The sequence below is a fragment of the Oncorhynchus keta genome, chromosome 27, assembly GCF_023373465.1.
Source record: "Oncorhynchus keta strain PuntledgeMale-10-30-2019 chromosome 27, Oket_V2, whole genome shotgun sequence".
Lineage (NCBI taxonomy): Eukaryota > Metazoa > Chordata > Actinopteri > Salmoniformes > Salmonidae > Oncorhynchus > Oncorhynchus keta.
Window position 1 is genome coordinate 40,903,487 of NC_068447.1, and position 27,920 is coordinate 40,931,406.

A 27,920-nucleotide genomic window follows, 5' to 3' on the forward strand; every position below is an offset into this window, starting at 1 on the left:
TGGAAGCATCATTGAAAAGAGCAGTGGGGGTGGAAGCATCATTGAAAAGAGCAGTGGGGGTGGAAGCATCATTGAAAAGAGCAGTGGGGGTGGAAGCATCATTGAAAAGAGCAGTGGGGGTGGAAGCATCATTGAAAAGAGCAGTGCTGCTCCAAAAGCAACGCGTACTTCATGGTGCTCAGTGTTCCCCTTTGTTATCTCTGTACCTCACTCTCTGTTTTCTCTTATTGTCCTTTTTTATCTCTGTACTTCACTCTCTGTTTTCTCTTATTGTCCTTTTTTATCTCTGTACTTCACTCTCTGTTTTCTCTTATTGTCCTTTTTTATCTCTGTACTTCACTCTCTGTTTTCTCTTCATATCCTTTGTTATCTCTGTACTTCACTCTCTGTTTTCTCGTCATATCCTTTGTTATCTCTGTACCTCACTCTCTGTTTTCTCTTCATGTCCTTTGTTATCTCTGTATTTCTCTCTCTGTTTTCTCTTCATGTCCTTTGATATCTCTGTACTTCACTCTCTGTTTTCTCTTCATGTCATTTTTAGTGCATGTCACAGTGTCAGTGTCCTTTTGTGGCATTTGAACAGGAAACAGGGGCAGCTTCTCTGTCACTGTGGTTAGATATGTCATTGGTGGTGGTGAAAAATCGTATTTGCTTTTTTAGAGGTTCCTCTTTTTAGATCCTCCTGTGTGTCAGTCAACAGAGGAAATATCTGGGATATTAGTAATGATCAGGCACTCAAGGGATGAGGGTGAAGCCTCTGTTCTATGTATCTCACGGGCAGACAGTCCTTATCTACAGTAGATAGAAAACATTTGAATTACAGTCAGTGTTCTCTTTATCACACAATGCAGAAGAGAAGGAGATGATGGAAGTATGTACCGTATATATTTCATACTTCTTATCACGGACTGCAGATTGTAATAAAGCACGTCTTGTTTTTATCCGGGTATATCATAAATTGTTTGGGAGTCTCCCCTATTTATAATTCTAGAATGGGAAAATAAGGTAGCAAGCAATATGGCTGCCCTCCTTCTACACAAGCTCCTTTTGCATGCAGTGCTTCTCCATGGGTCTCAGTCTCATATCAGCACATTTCTGTAGCAGGGCATCTCTCTCTCTCTCTCTTTTCTCTCCCTCGCTCTCTCTCTCTCTCTTCACGAGCACTGTCTCTTCTCCCGCTCTCTCACTCTCTCCCTCCCCCCCTCCCACGCTCTCTCCCTCCCCACCCCTTGCTCCCTGCCTGGCACAGCAGTCTCTGGGCAGACACACTGATCTCCTCTCCCTGTGAATGGTTATCTGTTTGGGCACGCTGAAGCTAGTCAGTGGCCTAAGCACCACCCCCACAACGACAATGCTGTCCTTCACCACACTACAGTTGACCCCTACAGTTCTCTGTGACCCCTGCCTAGAATTTCATTGTATCCGCCGTGATCGGATGTAGGATCTGTTGTATAATCAATATCAGTTGAATTGGTCTGATGGGGGGGGGAGAGGATGAGGTTAAGGATGGGGGAGAGAGCATGAGGGTGTGTGAATCAGCTTTGATCAAGCTGCAGTCAATAAATTGTGTCACTTTGGAATTGTCTGGATTAAATTCAGAAAAGAGGCATTCTCCTTTATCTCTTTGTTTTGGTCGCGATTCAAGGTTCTGCCCCACAGAGTACAGTACCTAGCAACAGCATCATCTACCATGTTATATTTAGTCTCACTTTTATGTTTTGGTTAACGTGGAGTTCACATGGAGTTCCATCCCACTGGGCACGGACGTCATTTCAACGCAGAGTTTTACTTTATGTTTGGTTGAGTTGTCCACGCAGCGAGCTCAAAAACAGAATTAGCAACATGTCATTGGATTTAGACAAATGCTCTGATGTTGATGACTTTTTTGTTGTTGAAAAATCCAATCAGTTTTCCATGTTGATTCAATGTCATCACATCCCTAAACAGGATTTAAATGACGCTGAAACGATGTTGATCCAACAAGTTTTTTGCCCAGTTGGACGTTGTGAACGTTCCCGAGAACACGCAGATGCTGTTATGCGGAAGAGGAGTTTTGTCGTTTTGTCCTGTTCATTTGTTATGAATAAACAAACCAGGTGTATATTGTACTGTAGCTTGCCTGGAGCTGTAACGTGCATTAAGTGAAGCTGATATTTATAACTCCTCCTTAACGCTCTGGCAGGTTAAGCATGCAGCTAATATCGTCTTCCTTATGCCTTTATAGGAGACACGTTGATCCGCCCTTCATTACAGGCCCAATTGGCCTTTGCTCAGTTGAATACAGCTCAATCCGTCAGTTTAGATGGTGCTGCTGAGTTCTCAGACTGGCAGCGAGGGCGAGGATGGGCCAGTAATATTAGACCTGTTCAGATGCGTCCTCTGGGGGTGTCGAGGTTTCCCGTAAACGTATGCACGCTTTGCACTCCGCAGGACTCACCTCTTAGACTTACAATGCGCTCATCCCCACGGTCGGTTTGTGTTTGAGAACAGGGGGTTTACTGTACTGTACATGACCTGTCTGTTTAGCTCCGGGGTGAAGGGGATGACTTGGCAGGATTTCAGTACTGGTGTTAGATCAGTCTTATCCCCGACCTTGTTTAATGCTCCTGAGAAACCCAGGGATATATCTCCAGACCTTCCCTTCCACTCACAGCTGTCACAGAACCCGACCACCAGCACTCCCACCATTATGTTCTGCTCCTATGGGCTTTGTCCAACAACAAACAACTCTTCAGTATGTTATACATTACTATAGATTACTCAGTAATCTAGCTAAAGCCAACCAACAGGCTGATACATCAGTTATACATTCATCCGACCAAACACACCCAGTCTTAACATGGCAGACTACCGTTACATCTCTCCATCGCCAAGAACCTGCCACTAGAGAGGGTTTTGATTATTACGGTTCCGTTCTCACCAGAGAAAGTCCTGATATTTGTATTTGTATTCATTATGGATACTGTACTCTTCCTGGGGTCCAGTACAATTAAGGCAGTTAAACCGTTTTAAAAAACGTTACAATACATTCACACATTTCACAACACACTGTGTGCCTTCAGGCCCCTACTCCACCACTACCACATATCTACAAAAGAAAATCCATGTGTACGTGTGTGTATAGTGCGTGTGTGTGTGTGTGTGTGTGTGTGTGTGTGTGTGTGTGTGTGTGTGTGTGTGTGTGTGTGTGTGTGTGTGTGTGTGTGTGTGTGTGTGTGTGTGTGTGTGTGTGTTTGCGTTGCTTCACCGTCCCCGCTGTTCCATAAGGTGTATTTTTATTTGTTAAATCGAATTTTACTGCTTGTATATCAGTTACTAGATGCGGAATAGAGTTCCATGTAGTCATGGCTCTATGTAGCCTCCCATAGTCTGTCCTGGACTCGGGGACTGTGAGGTAGGCATGGGTGTCCAAGCTGTGCGCCAGTAGTTCAAACAGACAGCTCGGTGCATTCAACATGTCAATACCTCTCATAAATACAAGTAGTGATGAAGTCAATCTCTCCTCCACTTTGAGGCAGAAGAGACATGCATATCATTAATGTTAGCTCTCTGTGTACATCCAAGGGCCAGCCGTGCTGCCCTGTTCTGAGCCAATTGCAATTTTCTTAAGTTCCTTTTTGTGGCACCTGAACACACGACTGAACAGTAGTCCAGGTGCGACAAAACTAGGGCCTGTAGGACCTGCCTTGTTGACAGTGCTGTTAAGAAGGTAGAGTAGCGCTTTATTATGAACAGACTTCTCCCCATCTTAGCTACTGTTGTATAAATATGTTTTGACCATGACAGTTTACAATCCACGGTAACTCCAAGCAGTTTAGTCGCCTTAACTTGCTCAATTTCCACATGATTTATTACAAGATTTAGTTAAATACAATGCTTTTAGTTTTAGAAATATTTAGGATTAATTTATTCCTTGCCACCCACTCTGAAACTAACTGCAGCTCTTTGTTAAGTGTTGCAGTCATTTCAGCCGCTGTGGTAGCTGACGTGTATAGTGTTGAGTCATCCACATACATAGACACACTTGCTTTACTCAAAGCCAGTGGCAAGTCATTAGTAAAGATTGCCATGGGGAATTCCTGATTCTACCTGGATTATGTTGGAGAGGCTTCAATTAAAGAACACCCTCTGTGTTCTGTTAGACAGGTAAGTCTTTATCCACATGATAGCAGGGGGTGTAAAGCTTTAACACATACGTTTTTCCATCAGCAGACTATGATCGATAATGTCAAAAACAGCACTGAAGTCGACAAAACAGCCCCCACAATCTTTTTACCATAACTTTCTCTCAGCCTATCATCATAGAGACATAAAAAGGCTCTCTAAGGTCAGGGCGTGACAGTACACCCCCCACCCCCACCCCAAAGGTGCGGACTCCGGCCGCAAAACCTGAACCTATAGGGGAGGGTCCGGGTGGGCATCTATCCGCGGTGGCGGCTCTGGTACGGGACGTAGACCCCGCTCCACCTCTAGCTCACCCCACTTTGGTGCCGCCTCTGGTGCGGGAACCCTCGCCGCGGGCTCCGGACTGGAGACCGTCGCTGGAGGCTCTGGACTGGGTATCGTCGCTGGAGGCTTCGTGCCATAGATCATCACTGGAGGCTTCGTGCCATGGATCATCACTGGAGGCTTCGTGCCATGGATCATCACTGGAGGCTTCGTGCCATGGATCATCACTGGAGGCTTCTTGCTATGGATCATCACTGGAGGCTTCGTGCCATGGATCATCACTGGAGGCTTCGTGCCATGGATCATCACTGGAGGCTTCTTGCCATGGATCATCACTGGAGGCTTCTTGCCATGGATCATCACTGGAGGCTTCGTGCCATGGATCATCACTGGAGGCTTCAGGCCATGGATCATCACTGGAGTGAGGAGACGTATGGGCAGCCTGGTGCGTGGAGCTGCCACAGGGCTCACCAGGCTGGGGAGACATACAGGAGGCCTGGATCTGGGAGCAGGCACAGGACTCACCAGGCTGGAGATCCATACCAGGATCTCCTCCCAAGTCCAGGATCCTTTGCCGTCCAGGATGTCCTCCCATGTCCAGTCCTCCTGAAGACGCTGCTCTCCCTTACCACGCTGCTTGGTCCGTTTGTGGTGGGAAGTTCTGTCATGACCGTCGTTAAAGGAAGACCAAGGTGTAGCGTGGTGAGCGTACATTTTCTTTTATTTAGTAAAATGTCGCCAACAAAAACCAGAAATGACAAAAAATGACCGTGAAGCTTACAAGGGCTATCGTACCCCTAACAAAGCCAACGTCCCACAATGACAAAAGGAGAAAAGGCTGCCTATCTATGATTCCCAATCAGAGACAACGATAGACAGCTGTCCCTGATTGAGAACCATACCCTGCCAAAACATAGAAATACAAAAACATAGAAAACAGAACATAGAATGCCCACCCAAATCACACCCTGACCAAACCAAAATAGAGACATAAAAAGGCTCTCTAAGGTCAGAGCGTGACAGTCATTTGTGTAAGTGCTGTGTTTGTTGAATGTCCTTCCCTATAAGTGTGCTGAAAGTCTGTTGTCAATTTGTTTACTGTAAAATAGCATTGTATCTGGTCAAACTCCATTTTAAAAAGTTTACTAAGGGTTGGTTAACAGGCTGTTGGTCTGCTATTTGAGCCAGTAAAGGGGATTAGTGGAATGACTTTTGCTTCCCTCCAGGCCAGGGGGCACACACTTTCTAGTAGGCTTAAATTGAAAATATGGCAAATAGGAGAGGAAATATCGTCAGCTATTATCCTCAGTAATTTTCCATCCATGTTGTCACACCCCGGTGGCTTGTCATTGTTGATAGACAACGATCTTCTTTTTTTTACCTCTTCCACACTCACTTTACGGAATTCAAAATGACAATGTTTGTCTTTCCTAATTTGGTCAGATATACTTTGATATCTCTACAAATCAAAATCATCAAATGTATTTATAAAGCTCTTCTTACATCAGCTGATATCACAAAGTGCTGTACAGAAACCCACCCTAAAACCCCAAACAGCAAGCAATGCAGGTGTAGAAGCACGGTGGCTAGGAAAAACTCCCTAGAAAGGCCAGAACCTAGGAAGAAACTTAGAGAGGAACCAGGCTATGAGGGGTGGCCAGTCCTCTTCTGGCTGTGCCGGGTGGAGATTATAACAGAACATGGCCAAGTAATCACGGTGGTTGTCGAGGGTGCAACTGGTCAGCACCTCAGGAGTAAATGTCAGTTGGCTTTTCATAGCCGATCATTCAGAGTATCTCTACTGCTCCTGCTGTCTCTAAAGAGTTGAAAACAGCCAGTCTGGGACAGGTAGCATGTCCGGTGAACAGGTCAGGGTTCCATAGTCACAGGCAGAACGGTTGAAACTGGGGCAGCAGCATGGCCAGGTGGACTGGGGTCAGCAAGGAGTCATCAAGCCAGGTTGTCCTGAGGCATGGTCCTAGGGCTTACTGTATGTTGGTGATTACATAGTACATTGATGTTTTGGGTGTAAAAGTGAGACGATTGTAACATTATGAACCTCCTTGTGTTCCAGATGAGAACGATGTCTGATGCTACAGAACCGAGGATGTGTGATGAAGACCTGGAGTCAGACGAGGGGGACGTTGAGGACTACCTGGAGGAAGAAGAGAACAGCGGAGAACTCGTGGACCGACTCAGAGAGCTGGAGGTGAGTCAACCCCAATCTTAATGAACTGAATATAAAGCGTCTGAAATGATGTCATTTTTTCAAATATAGTTTCACCACATATTCATTGCTTTCATTTCAATTTTCAAATTTATGAGAGTTATTGTCATGCTAAACAATTACAGTTGTGAATAATCTATTGGCTTCTTTTAACAGGCAGAGAATTCAGCTCTTGTGTTGGCAAATGAGAGTCAAAGAGAGGCATATGAGAGATGTCTGGACGAGGTGGCCAACCATGTGGTCCAAGCTCTACTCAACCAAAAGGCAAACTGACAAGTCATCCTCAACAATCCATCATTTTTTTTGAAAGCCCATTTTGAATCACAACCGGTAAGACATGGGTTGTGGTTTTAATGATACGCTTTTGTGTATACATATACGCAGGATCTGCGAGAGGAGTGCATCAAGCTGAAGATGCATGTGTTTGACCTGGAGAGACAGAACAGAGTGCTCTGTGAGCTCTTCCAACAGAAACTACCAAACCATTCAAGCCCTCACGACCAGGTATAAAATAACAATCTGCCCTGAGACACGGCAACATTACACCAACTGTCACGCCCTGACCTTAGAGAGACGTTTTATTTCTCTATTTGGTTAGGTCAGGGTGTGATGTGGGGTGGGCATTCTATTTTTTGTTTTCTAGGTTTCTTTATTTCTATGTTTTGGCCGGGTATGGTTCTCAATCAGGGATAGCTGTCTATCGTTGTCTCTGATTGGGAATCATACTTAGGTAGCCCCTTTTTCCCTCCTTTCAGTGTGGGTAGTTATCTTTGTTAGTGGCACTAGAGCCCTGTAAGCTTCACGGTTGTTTTTAGTTTCTTGTTTTGTTGGCGACATTTTAAATAAAAAGAGAAATGTACGCTCACCACGCTGCACTTTGGTCTACTTCCAACGACGGCCGTGACACCAACTGAGTCTAGAGCCATGTTAAACACTCTTAGAGGAAAAAAAAGGTGCTCTCTAGAACCTTAAAGGTTTCTCCAGGCTAACCCCGTAGGAGAACCCTTTAAAGAACCCTTTCTGGTTCCAGGTACAACCCTTTTGGGTTCCATGTGAACCCTTTCTACAGAGGGTTTATACGGAACCCAAAAGGGTTCTACCTTGAACCAAAAATAGGTTTTCTAATCTGGACAGCCTGAAGAACACTTTTGTGTGCGCTATAGGAGTATACAGCCATGTCTCAGGGCAACGTCATAATCTGTCATAATCTGCTGTGTAGTGATGTAGCCTATTGTATAGAGTCCTACAACCATTTTTTTTGCTTAAAGTGGTGTACATGATATCCTAATTGCATTGAATTTACTGTTACAGGTGCAGCCAGGACCCCTCCCAGTGTACAATACACAGCTGCTGCACAATGTCTTTGACAAACAGGTGGAGTCACAGTCACAGAGTCAAGCACAAGCCAAGGTGAGGACAAAGCACGGTCAACACTTAATCCTGAGACATAGCTGTAGACTCCTAGGGGGATAAACACTGTCTGGGTTACGGCAGCAGTCATGACGTATACTGTTGGCTCTATGGTTTCTCATATGAAATGGATATCCTTTCTATTTCACTATTGTATTCAAGAGACCTGGACTTTCTCTGTTAAACTGATTTCCTTCACTTATGCCAACAGTGGTTTGTTCTGTCGATATTTCATACACAGTATAAGGCTGCAGTCTGGTGGAAGTGCTATTGAAAGAAATGATTTGAATCTTGTTTATAACCTTTGTTTAACCAATTTAGTTATTGAGAACACGTTCATTCCTATAATAACAACCTGACAATATTTCTCTCAACAGGGAAATGGGTTCCACCGCACACTGCCACAGGCCCCAGCAACTCCCCCCCGAGCCCCAGCCGCATCCATGGAGGCCCTGTCCCCATTCTTCAAAAAGAAAGCACACATCCTGGAGGTCCTCCGCAAGATGGAGGAGACTGACCCCCTCAAGTTCCACCCCTCGGCGGGCAGCGTTTCCTTCTGTGACTACAGCCAGGTTCTGATGTCCACGGAGGCGGTGCTGGCTGCTGGAGACCTGTGTCAGAAGCACCAGGCACGCTGCCGCTGCTCTTGCTCAGACTCTGACAGCACGCAACACCAACAGCGCGTCGATGGTGAAGGGCGGTTATGTCCTACTCACTGCAAGAGGAGCACAGACAGTCCGGTCAAATGTAACCATATTTGCACTCCGAAGCCTAATTCAACGCCGAACCACGTCAAAGGCACACCCACCGCAGCTGCTCTAAGTGAGTTCCACATCAAGAGCACATCAGTGGAGAAACACCAGACAATGAATGACCACCAGCAACCAGCGGGTCCCAACTCTTACTTGTCAGTCACAAGCGTAGATCAGACTAGTCCAGCCAATCGGTGCCCAGAGGCAGCGATAAAGACAGGGCAGGTCCAGGGCACAGATGAAGAGGACTGTCTTAAAGGAAACTCTGAAGACAGCAGTAGTTTGTTTACCTCCCAGCTGCCTGTCCCTGGAGTGAAGGACAACCCTCAGATTGCATACTGTGAGCTGGAAACCAATGGGTTTCTCCTCTCCTCCAATGACAGTGATAATGTTTTGAGTGATGTAGTTATTCCAGAGAAAGACAGTGGCCCAGCAGAGGAGGGAGCTCTCTCAGGGAGAGCCAATGTGGCCTTCAGCCCCATCCCCTCCTCCTGCCTCATCGACGTCAAAGCTGCTGCGATCAACTCCCCGTCCAGGATCCTAAAGTTTATAAAGATCCCCACGATGGCAGAGAGGACCCAGGCAGCGGCCAGTCCTGTCCGTCTGAGCCCACAGCTCACCCGCACCTCCAAGATCCCCTGCCGTACCAATAACTATGAGGTGTACCACTCCCCTGTCCCCTCACGCAGAGCCACCACCACAGAGAGGACCAGGCACCCTCCTCCACCCGCCAGGTCAGAGTCCTACCCAGCCACCACACACTCAGCCTCAGCCCCCACCTCCCCGCCACAGCCTGAGGGCGCCTGCTCCCCTCCAGCCAAGGAACTTTGCTACAGCAGCCTCTCGGTCCCCAAGTCAAGCTGTGTGGTCCCCAAGCCACTGGCCCCTGGCACATCACAGACACCCAGGGCCTCTCCTCAGAAGGTCCCGTACTATGAGAATGTTTTGGAACTCTCCACCTCGGCTCAGCTGGAAGAATCCAAGGTCCCAGAGAACGTAAACACATCATTTTCCTCTCATACCAACACAGATAGTGACAGGAAGCTAGTGAATCCACTACTACAGAAAGAGAATGTCCGTAGTCTCCAGCTGCAGCATTTCTCCCCTGCCTCGGACTCCTCCTCCTCCTCATCTTCCTCATCTTCTTCATCCTCGTCCGATCAGGATGTGAACACAGAGAGCCCAGTCTGGCACGGCCACCACAGTCTGCCCAACCCCTCTGCCCTCAGACCAGCTCAGTTTCAGGGGAGCCCTGCTCACTACGCCAGCATGAAAGACAGAGGATCGCAGGACCAGGACACTAAAGAAACCACCATGCAGAACTCTGATCTCTCCCAGTCCCAGCCTCCAGCTCTCCCAGCCAAGAGACATGATCCCTCATCCATTCCCAAGAGGCCTTCTCGGGTAGCAGGGCCAGGGAGGCAGCCAGCCGAGTCTAGTCACACATTCAAAGACAGGTTGGCTGCACTTGGCAAGCTGAGGAGCTCTGAGGATTTGCAAGTCAATGTGCTGCTGCCAGTAGACAAGCCAGACCCTCATAGTGATGAGAGTATAGTCACTTTTAACGATGACAGGAGTAAGACAGCGGAGAGGCCTGTGGATCATAATTTAGAGGAGCAGAGGCACTCAAAATATACAGACTCTTTGGATGGTAAGCCTAAAGGTATTCTTGGTAGTGTTGCTTTGATGTTCCCTGGTGCTTGTCAGTCCTATGATCCAGCAGCTAAGTCTCTTCTCTCTGGCTCTTTAGTCGCTAAGGCAGAGCTGGAGACGCTCTCATCCAGAGTGGGTGTGACTAATACAGACAGCCCCAAAGGTAAACTGGGCCTCCCATCCCCAAACACGGACTCTCCCGTGGTTCCACACAACGTGAAATGCCCAGCTTCTCTGAACCTGTCTTACCAGGGTAAACAACCTGCACCCAGCATCCCTCAGAGCAGCAACAGCCCCAACAAAGTCCTGCCTAAGTCCCCGTCTAAACCCTGCCAGGCCCCAGCTCCCTCACCCTCAGCTGTCAGTAGAGGTGGAGCTGGGAAACCCACCCTGGATGCCCCGGCGCTGACGCCACGCTACTCATCCAAGTCCGAGGACAGGAGCAAGCTCAACGCAAACAGGAAGAGAAACACCACGGCGCACGGAGACAGCTTTCCTCCCCCAAGGCCAATGTCAGGCACGCAGCAGGAGGAGGAGAGGCACCTTGTCCCCATTGTCCCCGGCCCCACCCCCGGCCCGACGTCAGCCATGGAAGAGAAGGTGATGAAGGGTATTGAGGAGAACATGCTGAAACTGGCAGAGCAGGACCGAGACAGAGGACAGGTATTGATGGTTGTTTTCTCTAACTGTGTTGTCGTGTTGAGTCGTAACGTGTTATTATCAAGTATTTCAGAGTGTTTGCTGTCATCAATTTGATAAATAAACACTTTGAACAGGTCACCGAGGTGAAACAGAAAGGCTCCAATGGCATCGCAAGCTGGTTCGGCCTGAAGAAGAGCAAACTCCCAGCTCTGAGCCGCAAACCAGACATACCCCCTAAAGTCAAAGACGAAAAGAAGGGTGGAGAGTGGAGGCTGAACATCCCTTCCAAGATGGCGGGGTCTAAGTCTAAAGGAGATGGGGTGGGGGTGGAGAGCCTGAATATCTCTATGCTGATGGAGAAGGCGGAGGGTCTGAGGAGAGCTCTGGAGGAGGAGAGAGCCTACATGAACGGGGTCGAGGGGGTTGGGATAGACCGCTCTGGGAGGGGTCACTCCTGTGAGGTGGTGATGGACCAATCACAGGGCCAGCTGGCCGTTATGTACAGGGGAGCGCGCTCAGACAATTTCATGCAGCAGTTACTGAACAGGTGAGGAAATGATAGAAGCAAGCACTGTTGGATTCTATGTATAAGCCAGTTAAGATTGATCTGATTTTGATCCGTTGTTTTGTGTTGTCTTTCCTTTAATAAACCAATTCCGTTATCTGGTGTGACTGTAGGGTGGATGGGAAGGACTTCAGTGGCATCAGTGTGGCTCAGAGACGCCTCTCCTTTGACTGTAAGACTTCCAGACCGTTCAGCAGCCACCATACTGACAGCATCATCAGCCACACCGCCAACAGAGAGGACATACAGAAGGTAGGCTGCAGCTGAGTTACAATGAGTATTCATTAGAGGTTCACAGCAAAGGTATTGTAAGGTATTTTTTTTCTTTTTTTCCCCTTGCCATGGTCAAATAACTCAAGCATTTAAAAAAATATATATAGATAATTTGATACACAGAAACTGGGGCCCACTTTGTGTGTAGGCGTCTTTCTTCATGCCAAACAACTTTGCTTCAAGGACCTTTTAAGGTCCATCATTCTGGAAATTGGGAAAAACCTTTGAAAAACCTATTCCCATGAACCATAATAACACGATGTGTAGGCCCATGGTACAGCTCTTAACTAAGTTTGAGGAAAAACTAAGGGATTGGTGATAAGAGATGGCTAAGTCATTGATAATTTAATAGTTTTAAAAATAGCTTCTATTTGACCAAAATTCCATGACGTACATTAAGGCAGATGGGTGAATGCAGTTCAAGCATGAATAACTGATTCATTTTGTCACCCGCTGAATGTGATCACCCACTGAATGTGAAGACCCGCTGAATGTGATCACCCGCTGAATATGATCACCCGCTGAATGTGAACACCCGCTGAATATGATCACCCGCTGAATGTGAACACCCGCTGAATGTGAACACCCGCTGAATGTGAACACCCGCTGAATGTGAACACCCGCTGAATATGATCACCCGCTGAATGATCACCCGCTGAATGAACACCCGCTGAATATGAACACCCGCTGAATGTGAACACCCCGCTGAATGTGAACACCCGCTGAATATGAACACCCGCTGAATGTGATCACCCGCTGAATATGATCACCCGCTGAATGTGAACACCCGAATATGAACTGAATGTGATCACCTGCTGAATATGAACACCCGCTGAATATGATCACCCGCTGAATATGATCACCCGCTGAATGTGATCACCCGCTGAATGTGAACACCCGCTGAATATGAACACCCGCTGAATGTGAACACCCGCTGAATGTGATCACCCGCTGAATGTGAACACCCGCTGAATGTGAACACCCGCTGAATGTGAACACCCGCTGAATGTGAACACCCGCTGAATGTGAACACCCGCTGAATGTGAACACCCGCTGAATGTGAACACCCGCTGAATGTGAACACCCGCTGAATATGAACACCCGCTGAATATGATCACCCGCTGAATGTGATCACCCGCTGAATGTGAACACCCGCTGAATGTGATCACCTGCTGAATGTGAACACCCGCTGAATATGATCACCCGCTGAATATGAACACCCGCTGAATATGATCACCCGCTGAATGTGAACACCCGCTGAATATGAACACCCGCTGAATATGATCACCCGCTGAATGTGAACACCCGCTGAATGTGAACACCCGCTGAATGTGAACACCCGCTGAATGTGAACACCCGCTGAATATGATCACCCGCTGAATGTGAACACCCGCTGAATATGAACACCCGCTGAATATGATCACCCGCTGAATGAACACCCGCTGAATATGAACACCCGCTGAATGTGATCACCCGCTGAATGTGAATACCCGCTGAATGTGAACACCCGCTGAATATGAACACCCGCTGAATATGATCACCCGCTGAATATGAACACCCGCTGAATATGAACACCCGCTGAATATGAACACCCGCTGAATGTGAACACCCGCTGAATATGAACACCCGCTGAATGTGAACACCCGCTGAATATGAACACCCGCTGAATATGAACACCCGCTGAATATGAACACCCGCTGAATATGAACACCCGCTGAATGTGAACACCCGCTGAATGTGAACACCCGCTGAATATGAACACCCGCTGAATATGAACACCCGCTGAATGTGAACACCCGCTGAATATGATCACCCGCTGAATATGAACACCCGCTGAATATGATCAAAAATATAAACGCAACATAACATGCAACCATTTCAAAGATTTTACTGTTACAGTTGATATACAGGAAATCAGTCCATTGAAATATATCCGTTAGGCCCTAATCTATGGATTTCACATGACTAGGAATACAGATATGCATCTGGTGGGACCACCATTTGGCTCATGCAGCGCAACACATCTCTTTCGCATAGAGTTGATCAGGCTGTTGATTGCGGCCTGTGGAATATTGTCCCATTCCTGTTCAATGGCTGTGCAAAGTTGCTGGATATTGGCGGGACCTGGAACATGCTGTCGTATACTTAGATCCAGAGCATCCCAAACATGCTCAATGTAGGGCTGGGCGATATGGCCTAAAAATCATTTCTACATTCCTTTCATACTTATGGCCGATTCACAATGTACAGTGCATTCGGGAAAGTATTCATACCCCTTGACTTTTTCCACATTTTGTTACGTTACAGCCTTATTCTAAAATGGATTAAATATTTTTTTCCCTCATCAATCTACATACAATACCCCATAATGACAAGGCGAGAACAGGTTTTTAGAATTTCTTTGCAAATGCAATTGATTGGACATGATTTGGAAAGGCACACACCTGTCTATATAAGGCCCACAGTTGACAGTGCATGTCAGAGTAGAAAGGAGGAATTGTCCGTAGAGCTCCGAGACAGGATTGTGTCGAGGCACAGATCTGGGGAAGAGTACAAACAGATTCTGCAGCATTGAAGGACCCCGGGAAGACAGTGGCCTCCATCATTCTTAAATGGAAGAAGTTTGAAACCACCAATAGTCTTCCTATAGCTGGCCAACCAGCCAAACTGAGCAATTGGGGGAGAAGGGCCTTGGTCAAGGAGGTGACCAAGAACCCGATGGTAACTCTGACAGAGCTGCATAGTTCCTCTGTGGAGATGGGAGAACCTTCTAGAAGGACAACCAACTCTGCATGACTCAACCAATCAGGCCTTAATGGTAGATTGGCCAGACGGAAGCCACTCCTCAGTGAAAGGCACATGAGAGCCCATTTGGAGTTTGCCTAAAGGCACCTAAAGGACTCTCAGACCATGAGAAACAAGATTCTCTGTTCTGATTAAACTAAGATTGAACACTTTAGCCTGGATGCCAAGTGTCAAGTCTGGAGGAAACCTGGCACCATCCCTAAGGTGAAGCATGGTGGCGGCAGCATCATTCTTTGGAGATGTTTTTCAGAGGCAGGGACTGGGAGACTAGTCAGGATTGAGGGAAAGATGAACGGAGCAAAGTACAGAGAGGTCCAATCAAATCCAATTTTATTTGTCACTTGCGCCGAATACAGCAGGTGTAGTAGACTTTACAGTGAAATGCTTACAAGCCCTTAACCAACAATGCAGTGTTAAGTAAAAAATAGTTAAAAAGCAGCAGTAAAATGACAGTAGCGAGGCTATTTACGGGGAGTACCGGTACAGAGTCAATGTGAGGGGGCACAGATTAGTCAAGGTAATTGAGGTAATATGTACATATAGGTAGAGTTAAAGTGACTATGTATAAATAATAACCAGAGAGTAGCAGCAGCTTAAAATGAGGGGGTTGAGGGGGACAATGCAAATAGTCTGGGTAGCCATTTTATTAGCTGTTCAGGAGTCTTATGGCTTGGGTTAGAAGCTTTTAGAAGAAGCCTTGGCTTTTAGAAGAAGCCTTGGCGGCGCTCTGGTACCGCTTGCCGTGCGGTAGCAGAGAGAACAGTCTATGACTAGGGTGGCTAGAGTCTTTCATAATTTTTAGGGCCTTCCTCTGACACCACCTGGTATAGAGGTCCTGGCTGGCAGGAAGCTTGGCCCCAGTGATGTACTGGCCAGCACTACCCAAAGTTGTGCCTTGCGGTCGGAGGCCAAGTAGTTGCCATACCAGGCAGTGGTGCAACCAGTCAGGATACTCTCGATGGTGCAGCTGTAACACCTTTTGAGAATCTGAGGACCCATGCCAAATCTTTTCAGTCTCCTGTGGGGGAATAGGCTTTGTCGTGCCCTCTTCACAACTGTCTTGGTTTGTTTGGGCCATGACAGTTAACTGGTGATGTGGACACCAAGGAACTTGAAGCTCTCAACCTGCTCCACTACAGCACTGTCGATGAGAATGGAGGTGTGCTCGGTCCTCCTTTTCCTGTAGTCCACAATCATCTCCTTTGTCTTGATCATCGTAGCTCGTCTATTTTGTTATCCAATGATTGTATGTTGGTTAATAGGACTGAGGGTAGAGGCAGATCACTCACTCGCCGTCAGATCCTTACAAGGATAATGAATTCAGGACTTGTGAAGTTATACCTAGGCTATATATAACACCCACTAATAATTTAATTATTCTATCAAAATAATAATAAAAATGATCTGGCTTTCAAGTCTGTATATAAAAATGCCCTTTTTTGCTAGTGATTAGCTGGCTAATCTTTATATTTACAGTTTAGCCGATTTGAATCTACAGTATTTGCTAGCTAACAAGGTTGAACCATTTAATTGTTATGAACAAACCGTTCTGTCTGTCTCCAACTGTTTGAAAAGCATATTAGCCTGTCCAGATGTTTGTTCATATGTTGAAATCAAGTGGGCTACCTTATTTCTCAGAATGAATTGCCAGTTCCTTATATAATTGTGTTTTAAGCTTGTTGCACATTTATCAAAAACAGACTAGACAGCTAGTATAACAATGAATTAGGTGGTACCCCAATGATGTGTGTGACAAACTGAGCATTCATTTTCCAGAATCAATGTTCATTGACACTCTCAGTAGTGTCTGCTCGGCGTGCAATTTGAGTAGTTGAGACATAAAAAGAGTATTGTTAGTGAACGTATCCTCTATTACAGTAAAATTATGTCTCAATGTGTTTGTCTATATGACCGATTCTGTTGGACCAAATCTTAAATACAAATAGCGAGTTGAAACTGCATTGTTAGAGAGGAAGATATGGTCTATCATCATTGTTGGCGTGAGAGGCTGGGGGGTCAGTAATACAGGGCAGCGTCAATCAGGGACAGAACGGCAAGAAACAGGAGATAGAGGTTTAATCCTAGACACATGAAAGGTATACAGAGGGTGTGGGGCAACAGAAGATAAACAGCAGAGGGGCTAAGAATTTTTGAGATGGGGAAAGGGCCAATAAAACGGGGGGGAAAGTTTACGGGACTCCACCTGGAGGGGTAGATCCTAAGTGGGCAGCCATACCCTCTGCCCAAGACGGTAGTGGGTAGCAGGGGTCCGGTGGCGGTCCGCCTGTTGCCGATACTTGGAGGTGATCTTGAGACCAGTGGCCGAGCAGGGAAAGGTGTTGCGGGCGTATTCCACCCACACTAGTTGCTGATTCCAGGGGGTGGGGTGGGCAGAGACCAGGCAACGAAGAGCCGTCTCCAGGTCCTCGCTCCGACTGGCCTTTAGACAGGGGGTGAAAACCAGAGGGCAGGTTGGCCGATGACCCAATGAGGGTGCAGAACGCCTTCCAGAAACTGAGGACCACGATCGCAGACAATGTCCACCGGAGGTCCATGGATCCGGAAGACGTGCTGCACCATGAGCTGGGCCGTCTCCTTGGCTGAGGATAACTTGGGAAGGGGAATGAAATGGGACAATTTGGAAAACCTATCCACCACTGTAAGGGTCGTGGTGTTTCCATCTGATGGACGGAGACCAGTGATGAAGTCCAGGGATATATGAGACAAGAGGTAGGGAGGATGGTCTCGGGGTCCGACGGTGTAGCAGCTGGGCTATGGAAGCATGAGACTGCTTCACATTCTTGGACCCCGGGCGGTAGGAAATCGTTAATTGAACCGAGTGAAAAGCAGGGCCCATCAAGCTTGCCTAGAATTGAGGCGGTGCGGAGATATTCCAGGTTCTTGTGATCAGTCCACACTACGAATGGTTGTTCTGCCCCCTCTAACCAGTGCCTCCACTCCTCCAACACCATCTTGGCCGCGAGTAGTTCTCGATTTCCCACATCGTAGTTCCTCTCTTCGGGGTTAAGACGATGGGAAAGGAAAACGCAGGGATGCGACTTTTGGTCCTTGGCCAAACTCTGGGACAGAACAGCCCCCACTCTGAATGAAGTCTAAGGCAAGCTGATGGGACGGGTCCAGATGGGTTAAAATGGGAGCTGTAATAAACCAATGCTTGAGGTCCGAGAACGCCCAGTCAGCTGCTCGAGACCACGTGAATGGAACTTTGGGAGAGGTGAGTGCTGAGAGGGGGGAAGCCAGGGTGCTGTAACCCCGGATGAAGCGGCGGTAGAAATGAACAAACCACAGGAAATGTTGCAGTTGTACTCTGGATGTGAGTTGAGGCCAATCCATCACCGCTCTCACCTTGTCAGAGTCCAGCTGAATATTTCCAGCAGCAATGACGTACCCTAGGAAGGAGATGGAATTCACATTTTTCTGATTTAACAAAAAGCTCTCGTCTGCCCCAGAGTCAATGAGCACCCGGAGAGATTTGGACTGGTCACCCCACAACAGAAAAGCATGGAGAGAGGTGCGAGTAATGGAAGAAGGGAAACTTCCCGTACGGCTCACCAGCGTACTCATACCTGCTTGATGACCATGGTCTTTTAATGGACAGGTAGATATGTAATGTCCTGCAGTTCCACAATACAGACAGCTCTCAGTGCTCAGTCTGCGTAAGTGTTCAGCAGGAGAAAATCTGGCCCTGCCAAGTTGCATGGGCTCCGGAGGAAGCAAGTCGATAGCCCTTGGTGATTCCCGTGGGAACTTGGGTGACATCGGATTCTCCCGGGTACTTCCGGGATTCCTCGGAGGTGAGGCTGGCACCTTGGATGAGCGAGTGTGACAGGGAGCAGACTATTGCAGTCAAGGCTATGAGAGAGTCGAGGTCCATGGGAAGCTCCCGGGCTGCGAGCTCGTCTTTGACTACCTCTGATAATCCATTCAGGAACGTGTCGAAAAGAGCTTACGGGTTCCAGGCATTCTCAGCGGCCAAAGTGCGAAAACCTACTGCATAGTCTGCCACACTATGGGAGTCTTGGCGCAGATGCTTACGAGCAGCCTCTCTCCCGGACAACAGAGAATCGAACACCTTTCTAACCTCCGCCACAAACTCCTCCAGACTGAGGCAAATGGTGGATTGTTGCTCCCACACTGCCGTAGCCCAGGCGAGAGCCCTCCCAGACATCAGCGTCATCAAGTATGCTATTCTCGAGTGATCTGAGGGTAACGAAGAGGGCTGCAGCTCAAAGATGAGAGAACACAGGGAGAGAAATGCCAGGCAGGATCCTGGATCTCCAACGTAGCGCTCCGGAGGAGGTAAGCAGGGTTCTCTGGAAGCCGGGCTAGATTGGGGAGTAGCACCACTGGTAGCGGGGGGTTACTGTAGTGGCTTGCTGCTTAGTACATTTACATTTAAGTCATTTAGCAGACGCTCTTATCCAGAGCGACTTACAAATTGGTGCATTCACCTTATGACATCCAGTGGAACAGCCACTTTACAATAGTGCATCTAAATCTTTTAAGGGGGGTGAGAAGGATTACTTTATCCTATCCTAGGTATTCCTTAAAGAGGTGGGGTTTCAGGTGTCTCCGGAAGGTGGTGATTGACTCCGCTGTCCTGGCGTCGTGAGGGAGTGTGTTCCACCATTGGGGAGCCAGAGCAGCGAACAGTTTTGACTGGGCTGAGCGGGAACTGTACTTCCTCAGTGGTAGGGAGGCGAGCAGGCCAGAGGTGGATGAACGCAGTGCCCTTGTTTGGGTGTAGGGCCTGATCAGAGCCTGGAGGTACTGAGGTGCCGTTCCCCTCACAGCTCCGTAGGCAAGCACCATGGTCTTGTAGCGGATGCGAGCTTCAACTGGAAGCCAGTGGAGAGAGCGGAGGAGCGGGGTGACGTAGTAGATAACTTGCGGAATTGCTCCAGCACTGAGTTGAAACCCTGGTCATGGCATTCCGCCAAGGTATGGAGTCCTTCCATAAGGTTCTGAAGTAGCTCCTCGTGTCTTCCAATGGTGGCTCCTTGTAGGCAGACAGCGTTGCGGGGCTGGTAGGATTCTGCTGGGTAACTCATGGCCAGTTCGTACTCTCACGACTCAGGATATGACCCAGATACAGACACAGGAGGTTGATGATTCAGTTCTCAGATAATTTATTATAACACGGGGAGCAGGCAAAGGGCAGGTCAAGGACAAAAAGAGGTTTGCAACCAGATCAGAGTCCGACAGGTACAGGACGGCAGGCTCAGGGTCAGGGCAGGCAGAATAATCAGAACGAGGAGGACTAGAAAACAGAAACTACAAAGACTGGAAAACTGCAAAAAGCGCTGGTAAAACGTGGCAAGACAAGACGAACTGGCAACAGACAAACAGAACACGCCATTATAAATACACAGAGGATAATGGGGAAAATTGGAGACACCTGGTGGGGGGTGGAGACAAGCACAAGACAGGTGAAAAAGATCAGGGTGAGACAGCTTGTTGCAGCCTTCCCGCATTTTGGGACAGTGACTCCCATTGTTAGGGCGGAGACGTGAATCTCGTCATTATATCGATATCTCTGGTGTAAATAGGAAGGCGCACACAGAGGAGCGAAGGAGACAAGACCAAAAATACAACATGAGAATAAGCGGACACAAAACCTACATTCTTGCGATACAGGCAATTGGAATATTGTGCAAAAAAACATACATTTGAATTAATTTGATATATCGCTCAGCTCTAGCTCAATGGGTGGTGACATGTCTGTGACATTTTCAGCTTCCAGGAATTGTGTACAGATCCTTGTGCCATTATTATCGTGCTGAATGGGCCTTAGGATCTCGTCACGGTATCTCAGGGCATTCAAATTGCCATCGATAAAATGCAATTGTGTTTGTGGTCCGTAGCTTATGCCAGCCCATATAACCCCACCGCCACCATGGGGCACTCTGTTCACAACGTTGACATCAGCAAACCGCTCGCTCACAAACGCCATACACGCTGTCTGCCATCTGCCCGGTACAGTTGAAATTGGGATTTGTCTGTGAAGAGCGCACTCTGAATCAGGTGAACAAGTTCTGTGTGAAACCTCTGGGGTTCCCCGAGGAGAGGTTTGAGGACCACTGGGCTAACCTAACCAGGTAAAACTTCGGACCCAAGTTGGAGGGTATAACAAAGTAATAAATCAGCTGTAAAACGGTTTTATCTGGGACAAGATTTAAAAAAGAATAATAATAATAGTTATCGACAACAACTGCGATTGGACAATAGAACTGAGGGCTGAGTTTGCTTTCTGCAGGGTTGCATTGTGTAGGCCTTTGCATCTGTAATTAAAAAGTTACTCGCACAGTGGTCTAAGGCACTGCATCTCAGTGTTAGAGGCGTCACTACAGATCCTGGTTCGATTCCAGGCTGTATCACAACCGGCCGTGATTGGGAGTCCCATAGGGCGGCGCACAGTTGGCCCAGCGTTATCTGGGTAGGCCGTCATTGTAAATGAGAATTTGTTCTTAACTAAAATAAATAAACATGTTATCACTATTGTGTTGATTAATTCCAGTCAATAATTTTGAATTGATAAGGTCTAGGTAGCCTAGACACCTGAAGTTTGAATGCAAACCAAATTTGATCACATTCACATTTTCTCTTAACACAAATGGCTATAAATACATTACATAGCTTAGGCTATAAATGCACTACATAGCTTAGGCTAGAAGTAAATGACGTTACCTCTTCTTTTCCCTTGGTCAGAGGGGATCAGCGTGCATAGGCGTCTCTAGGCTACCTGCAACTGTGGTTGTTATCAGACTGAAGCACAGATGACAAATCATGAGGCAAATCAGTCTAAACAATAGTACTTTTCCCTCTTTTCAATGCTTTTGTGTCAATATATTAAAATGAATCAAAAGTGTTGGGGAAAATTCCAGCTCGCCACAGCCGGTGGCCCTGCTGTACTGATCTCTGCAACGTGGATAGATAGAAATTGCCACATAAGGCCACAAATGAAGAAACATATCCTATGTTCTACTATTTTCAAAATTCAAGTTAGTATCTCAAAATTTGGACTTAGTATCTTGAAATTCTGACCTAGCATGTCGAAATTTAGAGATAGTGTTGAAATTTTGACTTAGTATTTTGGCATTTTTAGATAGTATTGGCATTCAAAAATGGTGGTGGGAATTGGCTTCCATAGGTGTCAGTAAACATCAGCAAAAAAAGTGATTTAATTGTTGCCAGCAGCACAGTTGGTCACTAATCCTCCAGATAACATGTACAGCTTAACCAACTCTGCTAGGGTGAGTGAAATGGTCAGTGAAGTGTTCTCTAATTTGTTTCTGGAAGTAACTAGCAAGCTAGCCAGCTTTAGCAAGTTAGCTTGGGTGCTTGACTGCCGTTGTGAGGAAAGCTCGGATCAACCCTACCTTGGCCAGAGCGTCCAGTGTCCAGCAAAACTCTCTGAACTTACGAACAGACAATCTGACAACGCTCTGAGTTTACGAACAACCCAGAGCGCACTCTGACACACTGGAGGAAATTTACAAACGCACCCTTAGTTGTCAATCAAATGTATTTGGCATCGATCAAATGGGCAGGCAGGCAGGCAAGTTCCCATTCAGTTGTCAAAATGTGGTTTGGGACCAATGATGTGTATAAACCCTGGATGACTGACAGGGGGTGCTGTATTGAAATCTTGGCACTCCTGAAATGTAAAAAATATTTTGGAAGCTATAGAAATGCATTTATTAATCTCGACATCCGTTTTTGACACATTCAGTCTATTAGACACCGTAATGCGTACTTTTAAATTATATTATGTGAGCTAAACATAAAAAATAAATAATATTTAAAAACATTTTCCTGAAAGTATTTTTTTTTTGAGAGTATGAATGTTACTGTCCCCACAACAACAAAATTAAATTGTGTAATTCCATTCATTCCCGTGGAGGACTGATCCTACTAGGGAGTGCCAATATGGCCGACCGGTGGCTTCAAAGACTCCCAATGGCCAATAAATAGCATCTGCAATCTAGGGTTCATGTAAATTATTGGTTAGTATTTTTTATTATTTTTGACATTTTATTTTACCTTTATTTAACCAGGTAGGCTAGTTGAGAACAAGTTCTCATTTACAACTGTGACCTGGCTAAGATAAAGCAAAGCAGTGTGACACAAACAACAGACTTACACATGGAATAAACAAACGTACAGTCAATAACACAATAGAAAAGTCAATATACAGTGTGTGCAAATGTAGAAGATTAGGGAGGTACGGCAATAAATAGGCCATAGTGGTGAAATAATTACAATTTAGCAATTCAACTCTGGATTAATGCGTGAAACATACACTAGATGACCAGTAGGGGGTGTTGTATTTTGGAAGATATAGAAATGCATTTATTAGTGTCTACATTTGTTTTTGCCACCTGTATTCTATTACAGACACCTTAATGCATACTTTTAAATTATTATGTGAGCTAAACATACAAACATATGTTTTTATATATTTTTTAAAAATCCTTAAAGTAATAATTAATTGAGATGACTAATCTTACTGTCCCCACTAGAACAACAAAAATACTTAAATACCTGTAATTTTGTCCTTGAAACATTTATACTGAACAAAAATAGAAACGCAACATGCAACAATTTCAAAGATTTTGCTGAGTTACAGTTCATATAAGGAAATCAGTCAATTTAAATAAAATCATCAGGCCCTAATCTATGGATTTCACATGACTGGGCAGGGGTTCAGCCATGGGTGGCTGAAAGACATACATTCTCCTCCTTTATTTCAGCTAATGAAACATGGGACCAGCACCTTACATGTTGTGTTTACATTTTTGTTCAGTGTAATTTAAATACAGTTGAATTCCATTCATTCCTATGGATGACTGCGCCTACTGGAGAGAGCCAATATACATTTTTACAGGTAGTTTCAAAGCCTCTCAATGGCCAATACATAGCATTCGCAATCCAGGGTTTATATACATCATTGGTTGGGACAAGCATGCATTGGCAGGCAATCTGCAGAAGGACGAGTAGGCTACTATTCTCCATCGTTTATCAGTGCAATTTTGACGGCAAACTAGCTGAAAAACGTTTGAGAGGGTTTATCTAATATTCCCTTGTTTATTTTAAGATAATCTCCCTCTGGCTAGCATTAGTTGTGGATATTGTTGATGTTGATGAGCATAACTGAGGGAGAGAGCCTATCTTTTCATGGTTGTTTGATCAATAGGACTGTAAAATTGGTATTTACTGTACATATTTTCAGAAATCCATTCAGGTGTATTTTTTGGCTTTTGAAGAATGTGTTCTAATGATCTAAAGCTGCGCTGTTGAAAATGGCTTATTTACATAAAGGCTTACTGTAGCTCTGATTGGCTATAACGCATCGGTCTGCGTAGACTCCTGTCCTGGACGACAGATGTTTTTATTAGTTTTTATTTACTGCAGTGTCTATTAATTGTCCAAGCGACACGGCCACTTTCCCACTCTATATTGCTACAGAATTTTCACAAATACCTTACTCTACCTCGTTCCCAAATATTCTATGAATTTTTGAAAATGTGAAAATTACAAAACATATTTTTTTAAAGTTGTCATTCTTCCTGGGGGTGTATATGAACAGATTTTAATCAGATTCAATGTTGCTAAAATGCAGTCAGTTCCACTTGAACTTAGTTTGAGAATAGCTAAAAGGATTGGTCAAAAGTTGACAAATCAAAAATCTGACTTTACATGTCCATTTAAACCACTATTAATCCACTCCACAGTTGCCTATCAACTTGAAACTTGGCATCTCTATCATGGTCATCCCTAAGATGAACCACACTGAATTTGGTATTGATATCTCAAACAACAAGTAAACTATTAACAACTCATTCTTGCATAGGTTACGCTAATGCTCAAAAAGCTGATCTTGATCCTGTGAACCCCATTCATTGTTGCTTAAGGTTGTATTTTTTACTTTATTTTGTGTGACTTATGTTATTATGTGATTATTGTTGTGTGTACTATGTATGTTTTTTGGCTGTTATTTCACTTAATTAACTCTGTTTCTGTTTTTTCTTTCCTCAGGGTTCAGAACATCTGATAAGCAACGTTCCCTCAGATGAGAATTTAGCGGACCTAGTTCACTACCCGCCCTTTGCAGGTAGGAAAATGGTCTGCTCACAATCCTTGTTGATGGAGGGATCCAGTATTGCTTGTATTTAGTTCTTCCTTACACTTTACATAATCAAAACAGAGAATATTTTACATTTCATAATTGCCTTTGGCCTCCCGGGTGGCACAGTGGTTAAGGGCGCTGTACTGCAGCGCCAGCTGTGCCACCAGAGACTCTGGGTTCGCGCCCAGGCTCTGTCGTAACCGGACGCGACAGGGAGGTCCGTGGGGCGACGCACAATTGGCCTAGCGTCGTCCGGGATAGGGAGGGTTTGGCCAGTAGGGAAATCCTTGTCTCATCGCACACCAGTGACTCCTGTGGCGGACCGGGCGCAGTGCGCGCTAACCAAGGTTGCCAGGTGCACTGTGTTTCCTCCGACACATTGGTGCGGCTGGCTTCCGGGTTGGATGGCGCTGTGTTAAGAAGCAGTGCGGCTTGGTTGGGTTGTGTATCGGAGGACACATGACTTTCAACCTTCGTCTCTCCCAAGCCCGTACGGGAGTTGTAGCGATGAGACAAGATAGTAGCTACTAAAAACAATTGGATACCATGAAATTGGGGAGAAAAGGGGGTTAAATGTTTTTCAACCAATCCACAAATTTATTGTTAACAAACTATAGTTTTGACAAGTCGGTTAGGACATTTACTTTGTGCATGTCAAGTCATTTTTCCAACAATTGTTTACAGACAGATTATTTCACTTATAATTCACTGCATCACAATTCTAGTGGTTCAGAAGTTTACATACACTAAGGTGACTGTGCCTTTAAACAGCTTGGAAAATTCCAGAAAATGATGACATGGCTTTAGAAGCTTCTGATAGGCTAATTGACATCATTTGAGTAAATTGGAGGTGTACCTGTGGATGTATTTCAAGGCCTACCGTCAAACTCAATGCCTCTTTGCTTGACATCATAGGAAAATCAAAAGAATTCAGCCAAGAGCTTAGAAAATAAATTGTAGACCTCCAATTTCCAAACTCCTGAAGGTACCATGTTCATCTGTACAAACAACAGTACGCAAGTATTAACACCATGGGACCACGCAACCGTCATACCGCTCAGGAAGGAGACACGTTCTGTCTCCTAGAGATTAACATACTTTAGTGCAAAAAGTGCAAATCTATCCCAGAACAACAGCAAAGGACCTTGTGAAGATGCTGGAAGAAACAGGTACAAAAGTATCTATATCCACAGTAAAACAAGTCCTATATCGACATAACCTGAAAGGCCGCTCAGCAAGGAAGAATCCACTGCTCCAAAACCACCATAAAAAAGCCAGACTACGGTTTGCAACTGCACATGGGGACAAAGATCCTACTTTTTGTAGAAATGTCCTCTGGTCTGATGAAACAAAAATACAGTGCCTTGCGAAAGTATTCGGCCCCCTTGAACTTTGCGACCTTTTGCCACATTTCAGGCTTCAAACATAAAGATATAAAACTGTATTTTGTTGTGAAGAATCAACAACAAGTGGGACACAATCATGAAGTGGAACGACATTTATTGGATATTTCAAACTTTTTTAACAAATCAAAAACTGAAAAATTGGGCGTGCAAAATTATTCAGCCTCCTTAAGTTAATACTTTGTAGCGCCACCTTTTGCTGCGATTACTGCTGTAAGTCGCTTGGGGTATGTCTCTATCAGTTTTGCACATCGAGAGACTGACATTTTTTCCCATTCCTCCTTGCAAAACAGCTCGAGCTCAGTGAGGTTGGATGGAGAGCATTTGTGAACAGCAGTTTTCAGTTCTTTCCACAGATTCTCGATTGGATTCAGGTCTGGACTTTGACTTGGCCATTCTAACACCTGGATATGTTTATTTTTGAACCATTTCATTGTAGATTTTGCTTTATTTTTTGGATCATTGTCTTGTTGGAAGACAAATCTCCGTCCCAGTCTCAGGTCTTTTGCAGACTCCATCAGGTTTTCTTCCAGAATGGTCCTGTATTTGGCTCCATCCATCTTCCCATCAATTTTAACCATCTTCCCTGTCCCTGCTGAAGAAAAGCAGGCCCAAACCATGATGCTGCCACCACCATGTTTGACAGTGATGAGCTGTGTTGCTTTTAGGCCAAACATAACGTTTTGCATTGTTGCCAAAAAGTTCAATTTTGGTTTCATCTGACCAGAGCACCTTCTTCCACATGTTTGGTGTGTCTCCCAGGTGGCTTGTGGCAAACTTTAAATGACACTTTTTATGGATATCTTTAAGAAATGGCTTTCTTCTTGCCACTCTTCCATAAAGGCCAGATTTGTGCAATATACGACTGATTGTTGTCCTATGGACAGAGTCTCCCACCTCAGCTGTAGATCTCTGCAGTTCATCCAGAGTGATCATGGGCCTCTTGGCTGCATCTCTGATCAGTCTTCTCCTTGTATGAGCTGAAAGTTTAGAGGGACGGCCAGGTCTTGGTAGATTTGCAGTGGTCTGATACTCCTTCCATTTCAATATTATCGCTTGCACAGTGCTCCTTGGGATGTTTAAAGCTTGGGAAATCTTTTTGTATCCAAATCCGGCTTTAAACTTCTTCACAACAGTATCTCGGACCTGCCTGGTGTGTTCCTTGTCCTTCATGATGCTCTCTGCGCTTTTAACGGACCTCTGAGACTATCACAGTGCAGGTGCATTTATACGGAGACTTGATTACACACAGGTGGATTGTATTTATCATCATTAGTCATTTAGGTCAACATTGGATCATTCAGAGATCCTCACTGAACTTCTGGAGAGAGTTTGCTGCACTGAAAGTAAAGGGGCTGAATAATTTTGCACGCCCAATTTTTCAGTTTTTGATTTGTTAAAAAAGTTTGAAATATCCAATAAATGTCGTTCCACTTCATGATTGTGTCCCACTTGTTGTTGATTCTTCACAAAAAAATACAGTTTTATGTCTTTATGTTTGAAGCCTGAAATGTGGCAAAAGGTCGCAAAGTTCAAGGGGGCCGAATACTTTCGCAAGGCACTGTAGCTCTGTTTGGCCATAATGTCCATC

General features: G+C 45.6%; 1 protein-coding gene across 2 annotated transcripts in view; it reads left to right on the forward strand.

Annotated features, from left to right (window-relative positions):
* nckap5l (NCK-associated protein 5-like) overlaps window positions 1-27,920 on the forward strand; it is a 50,588-nt gene that overhangs the window by 19,328 nt on the left and 3,340 nt on the right. For both annotated transcript variants that reach the window (XM_035739113.2, XM_035739114.2), the window contains exons 3-10: window positions 6,524-6,658; window positions 6,833-6,940; window positions 7,061-7,180; window positions 7,988-8,086; window positions 8,464-11,154; window positions 11,268-11,680; window positions 11,812-11,950; window positions 24,836-24,911. In XM_035739113.2, the coding sequence (XP_035595006.1) occupies window positions 6,524-6,658; window positions 6,833-6,940; window positions 7,061-7,180; window positions 7,988-8,086; window positions 8,464-11,154; window positions 11,268-11,680; window positions 11,812-11,950; window positions 24,836-24,911 (3,781 nt within the window). The remainder of the gene's footprint in view (window positions 1-6,523; window positions 6,659-6,832; window positions 6,941-7,060; window positions 7,181-7,987; window positions 8,087-8,463; window positions 11,155-11,267; window positions 11,681-11,811; window positions 11,951-24,835; window positions 24,912-27,920) is intronic.